At 44.7% G+C, this 6000-nt stretch overlaps 2 protein-coding genes across 2 annotated transcripts; one reads left to right on the forward strand and one right to left on the reverse strand.

The window, feature by feature from the left end:
- Window positions 1–968: 968 nt before the first annotated feature.
- GGS22DRAFT_190553 (uncharacterized protein) lies at window positions 969–3171 on the forward strand (the record flags this gene model as incomplete). Its single annotated transcript, XM_047964993.1, has 2 exons — window positions 969–1184; window positions 2971–3171. 2 exons carry the CDS (start codon window positions 969–971, stop codon window positions 3169–3171), a joined length of 417 nt encoding a protein of 138 aa, XP_047817074.1.
- A 54-nt stretch (window positions 3172–3225) lies between these two features.
- Window positions 3226–4475, reverse strand: GGS22DRAFT_190554 (uncharacterized protein; the record flags this gene model as incomplete). The annotated part of the gene is made up of 2 exons (XM_047964994.1): window positions 3226–3551; window positions 4163–4475. The coding sequence occupies 2 exons, from the start codon at window positions 4473–4475 to the stop codon at window positions 3226–3228; spliced, it is 639 nt and encodes a 212-aa protein (XP_047817075.1).
- Window positions 4476–6000: the final 1525 nt, after the last annotated feature.

Genomic DNA, 6000 nt, shown 5'->3' on the forward strand with positions numbered 1-6000 from the left:
AACTCGCCGCATCCCTTTCGTCCAACAATGCACGCGTATAATTCCGCGCAAACATTAACCTAATTTCTAACTTCCTTTTATTACCCAACACACTTCTTCACTTCTACGAAAATAATTTCTTAATACTTTTACTCTACACCGCGTTCCCCACTGGCACCTAATCCAGTTGAGGCCGACCTGGATATGGTCGCCTTGGGGAAAGAGTATTACTCTACATTCCTTCACAAGAAAAAACGTGTTAATCCACGAAGGTATGTACCTATCCTAATATCTCTTTACCCCGCTATTTCTTTATTCCTACCCATGTATACGACGTTCATATACTAAACAGAATGTAAACAGACCCTTGAACTCTCGTTTCATATCGCGGTACAACCAAGATATGAAGCAGTTGGCCCTCCCAATGGATACGACCCCCCCTCCCCTCCACCATCCACGACCTGCAGCTATTTCCTCGCCTTGGAAATGGCTCCAAGAGGTCGACCCTCCTGTATCTCAAACAGGATGGGACTCAGCTGCAGGTTGACTCGGAGCCGATTCCGGCCACAGCAAGCTGGATATCCAGCTGGGGGGAGGGGGTAGACCTAGAAGGCAACCAACCTTTCTAGCGTTAATAGCCATCTGGGATATCAAATCCCCGTACAGAATTCCCGGGGGATGAGTAGCTCAGGGAGGGAATACATATTCTGGCGACTCCTAATCTCTCTTCATAGAGAGTAGCAAGGATAACGGTGATGACATACAGGAGCCAAATCTTAATACAGATGTAGGCTCCTGCGTGGGTCGTCGCATCATACCTAAGAACGCCCGTGTCCGAGGTAATTCCCTATCTTGTTATAGTATTAATATCGATTGTTGACTAACATTGCTTTAGGGTTAATTACACAGGGTAACTGTGTCCCAAGGAAGACATGGAGCACTAAGAAACGACGACGTTGCTGCGCGAGGAGCTCTAAACTGCTCTCGCTATGGAGAACACGGCATACATACAAATGAAGCCCTTTGTCTATTCTGCTCCCAGAACCAGCGGCCAACAGGACCCTCACGGACTCCACGGGCCTCCATGGGCTAAGTCCGATACCATAGACCCTTATCTACCGGTCCTCCTCCAGACCAGACGTCTGGCAGGATCTTACTGGCTGGAAATCTATGGCCGTGTTGGTTGGGTTGTTTCGGGTATTCTAGTTAGCTAGCGTTTCCTATCTCTACTCAGGATCATCGTCATTATCCCCACGGAAATAATTCCTTAAGGAATCCAGATCAGAATTTCAACAAGAACCAAAAACACTTTTCGGTTCATACATTGTGGCAGGGCAATTAGGTAATACTGTTTGAGGTCACCTGATTGCCCCCGGGAAGAGCTCCCTGATTATGTCAGCTAAGGGTGGATATATTAGACCAGATCGCTTCTAGGAGCGAAGCTCCCTTTTCCTTAATAAATCATACCTTTCATAATGCGAGAGATCAGGCACCAGATAACTACGTTGTACTAGGAAACAACGACGTTGTTGCGCGAAGAGCTCCTAACACTCTCGCTATGGAGAACACGGTATACATACAGGTGAAGCTCTTTGCTGGAATATTAGGTGGCTGGAAGTCTACGCCCTGTACTCAAGGAGTATATATGTACTATCTACGAATCACTATCTAGAACTAGTATCTCAATCTCAACCTTATAGGTAATCAACTAATGTGATCCTCATAACCTGCATTAATTTCAACACGACGGATAACGCGGCAACTCAATATTTAGTAGCCATGAAGAGTGTCAGAATACAAAACTCAGATACTAGGTAGGTACCTTGTAGGGGGGAGATGACACTGTTGCTTAAAGAACCCTAGACGACTTCTTGCCGGTGAACACGGTATACATAAACAAGACCTCCTTTAATTAGTCCTTCATCAGTTGAGATACTCAGGCCTTTTCATAGGCTAACTCCCTCCCTCCGCCTGAACTATAAGTCCTCTCCGGCGAGCTCACGGACTACTGGCCTGCCCATGTGGGCCCTCATCGTTAGTTCCCGTGGATAAAGCTTCTGCTAAAGCGGAAATATATATTAGCTGAGTAACTATTGATGAGAGTGTTAACCCTAAGTTGACCAAGAAGACTCACCACTGAGGCGGAGTTATAGACTATCGGTCTACCCTAGGTCATAATAGATGTTGAAGTGATAAGAAACCCTATAATTATGCCCCACGAATCGAAACCCCGTGAATCATCCAAGACAGTCTAGAGGATTCGTTGTTAGCTAGTTTTCTCGAAGCTCGACCCTCTAGCGAACAAACTCCTTGCGCATACGAGGACATGGAAGAAACAAACGATCGGTATACCAAAGACATAATTAAGGACCACGCAGAGTTTAGCAAAGTTATTGGAAAACATACCTCAATACTTCGATAGGGTACCAAGCCTAAGAACCCTATATTTGAGGACATGTGACATGACCTTCCGCAACACAATCTAGTCGAAGTAGCTTTGGTCCAGATTTTCGAGGAAACTACGTGTCTATCGATATCGACGTGGCTAGAAATCCGGAAGAAACGACTTGTCGTATACGAAGGATGTTGTAAAGGGAGTAAGAGATCAGTCACTACACTTATATAAAGCCTTAATAGTACTCACCGCATTTGGAAGTTCTTCGATTTCAAGATCGATCAAGGGAACGAGTGGTTACCTCCGCTAAGGATGGTCGTATGCCGTAGGGAAAACAGCGGATACGATCCGAGAGACGAATGCAGATTCGGCTAGTTAGGACCTTAATTAGCTAAACAGCGAACGTAGTTGTAGGGTTGTGGATATTTGTATACCTAGTAGGCAATAGAAGGCTGCTCCGTAGCGAATTTCCAGTGTAGCTGGTGGAAGCGTATCCGTCTGACAGCGAATTAACGATAGAGGAGTACCGAATATGATTCGACTATAGAGGAGCACTTACCTGGTTGATCGACAAATTATGTATAAACTTTTCGTAGGAGGTTCGGAAGGGTAAAATTGAAGAGGCAGAAGAGGAAGAAGAGGAAGAAGAGGAAGAAGAGGAAGAAGAGGAAGAAGAGGAAGAAGAGGAAGAAGAGGAAGTTATATATAAAATTCGGGTCAGAGGAAAAATCCCATGCCCGCCCACCACCCAACCTCGACTCCTCCGCTCCGTCCAAAGTTACGTGGAGTCTAGATAATCACCAATAGAGATCTAGGCGTTGGGCACCACCCAGATCAATATTGTTTCCAGATTATACAGAATCACTGCAAGATCCTGCCCTCAGGACCCGAAAGACCCTGATGGCATTGATTACGGTGAAGGTGTAGTACTCGTTCATGAAATATCCGTCTTCAACTTCTTCAGTCTGTCCAGATACTTGTTCGATACTGAGTGCATGCTTGAGGGCCATCACTAAATCCATCAAGTAGGCCAAGACGAAAAACCCGAAGGTCAACCCGCCAATGACTTTGATGTAATTCATGATGCCCAGCAAAGGCCACGACATGAGTAGCGCGAACAAGATTTGACCGCCCATAGTGAACGTAGACATGAAGAAACTCAGGATGAGGTAAGTGACTATGATAATAAACCAGGGCCGCCCAGGGCGCTGGAGGGGTAGGATACAATATGATTCGGTTTCCATAGACACTTTGAGGATTCGCGAGGAACGAAAGAGAGAAAAATTAATATGGCTCAGACAAAATTGAATGTATTAATCCTGTCAAGCTGAAACGTTACAGGCAGCGCTTTCCTTATATATTATAAGTTAAAAGGTGACTTGGAGTTAAGAACGATTGAGGTATATACCTAGGTCCCTAGTATGCGTTGGCAGGAGTCTCCCTGGTGTCATTAGTTTGCACCTGATAAATTGGTTTATGGACCAAATGGTGGAAGCAAGGTAGAATTAACCTTTCTCCAAGTCAGTCAAATAGACTTATCATGCCCTATCTATTTCGACTAGAACTTCCTTTTTCTCGCCTTTCTAGTTATCATATAGGTAGGTTCAGAACAACAACAACAAGCAGTTATCATATCCTCTACCATTCTTAGAAGGCGAGAAATAGGCTTAAAGGCAATGAAATAAAACGCTCTTCCATAGATCCTCATCACTGGAAACCCATACAATTGTCTCTCAGCACAGCCATTAACGTCCTTTGTTGACCACTTTATTCGAAGCCACCACAAACCGTACGCGAGCGCTTCCGCAGTCGATCCGAACACGAAGAGAATACCTGAAATCCAAAGGTAGATGATGAAACACGTCCAATATGGGATCTCTCCTTGTGCCAGCCAGTAGAACAAGACTACCGTGGCGGTTGGTGAAAAAGCTATACAGAGACTGGTGCTGAGGAAGGCTAGGAGTTCAAGATCAATCGATCGAAGACGGGTAGAGGAGGCTGACGATGGAGTTGATGCGGACTCATTGGGTGATAGCAACGGTGCTGGTCGTGGTGATGGTGATATCTCATCGGTGGTGAACTGCGGTAATAAAGATGACATTTTGTATTTTTCCACTCAGGGAGGCGCGTCGATTTCTTGATAATGTAGATTGTTTGTTGAAGTTTTGATGAATACCAAATATGGAGAATCAACAAAAAAACCCACTGGAAATTGTCCTTATCTAGAGCTATTTTAGAGTTGGAAGCTTGTTATGACAACAAACCTTAAGCTAGCTTATGGCTGGCAAAGAGGCAAGCACGGCCCTGTTATATTGAACTCTCCTTCCTAGATCTGCGTGTTCTTTACTTTCCATAAGCTACCTACCTACCTAGATAAGGAAATCTCACGAAGTAGAACTAGTTGCCATTAGTCATCCAACAGACTAGACCTCCGACAGATGAGTAACACTCAACGCGACATAAGGTTTCAAAATGAACACGCGATAGCTACAGTTTAATGACAGGTACACCATTAAAGAGCATATTTTTATCAAATTTTATACACGAAGTTTTACCGTCTTCTCTCCCTCCCCATTTTGAGACTTCTATTTCCGCAGAAGTTTCGCATTTTGACTCTATGTCATATTCTTCGTATGAGTATAGAAATAAAAAATAGTACCTAGTATTATAGATACCAATGGAATCTTTTGAAGTGCCACATTATCGCCCTTCAACTATTACAAGATATAGATTGTGTGCATTATGTACGCATGTTTTGTGGGGCAAATAGGGGCAAAAGGGGTTAATAAGCATAGAGAGGGGACTTTCACACAGCGAATATCATCAAACTGTATCAATTGAACGATATCTAAATAATACTGTGGTTGCCTAGAATATCAGGTAGTAATGAATTTTACACTGCCTGGCGTTCTCCCGATGCTGTTCTACTTATCAGCCTTCGAACTTCCCCCGCCTAGAATATAGATGCTCATCTTCCCTCAAGAACCTTTTCAAAATTTTCTTTCTCATATCCATCGCGAACCATAGGATTTCTAATTTACCAGCTCTCAGTCAACCAAGAAAGCTACTTCATTATTCTCGATCTCAATCGATAGAAATTCGTCTTATTCACTATTCAGCAAGATATCTCTCGCGATGGACAAAACCATTAGCCCTCATTACACCCAAGCACCCCCCAAGGAGGGTAGCCCCGACAGTCCTGCGACAGTCGACGGTGATGAGACACCTAAGCAGTCTTTAACCGGTCATCCAAGAAACTATATCTGTGGACCGCCGCCCCAGCCGGAAGCCTTGATGACGGCCGCACAACGGGCCCGTCTCCGATCTCGCGCCTTGCAAGCAATTCTCTCAGGGAAAAGCCAACCAAACATCACCAGAACTGGCGCTGTTGCTGAACCCCAAGGTGTGTATCTTGGCTCATCCGAATATATTACGAAGTGGACCGGTTTCTAACAGTAAAATATCTAGTAGCACCATCTACAACGCCAGCAGCCCAGCTTTTCGTTGGTCTCCATCATGGGACTGCATTGAGCCATGGAACGATGTTGAGTTCCTCGGGAAGCAATGTGGTTCCTCACACAGCACTTCCAAAAAGACTGAGGCCTCGTCGGCTCATCAGCGATCCT

This window comes from Annulohypoxylon maeteangense (assembly GCF_022496945.1).
Source record: "Annulohypoxylon maeteangense strain CBS 123835 unplaced genomic scaffold GGS22scaffold_13, whole genome shotgun sequence".
Classification (NCBI taxonomy): Eukaryota; Fungi; Ascomycota; class Sordariomycetes; order Xylariales; family Hypoxylaceae; genus Annulohypoxylon; species Annulohypoxylon maeteangense.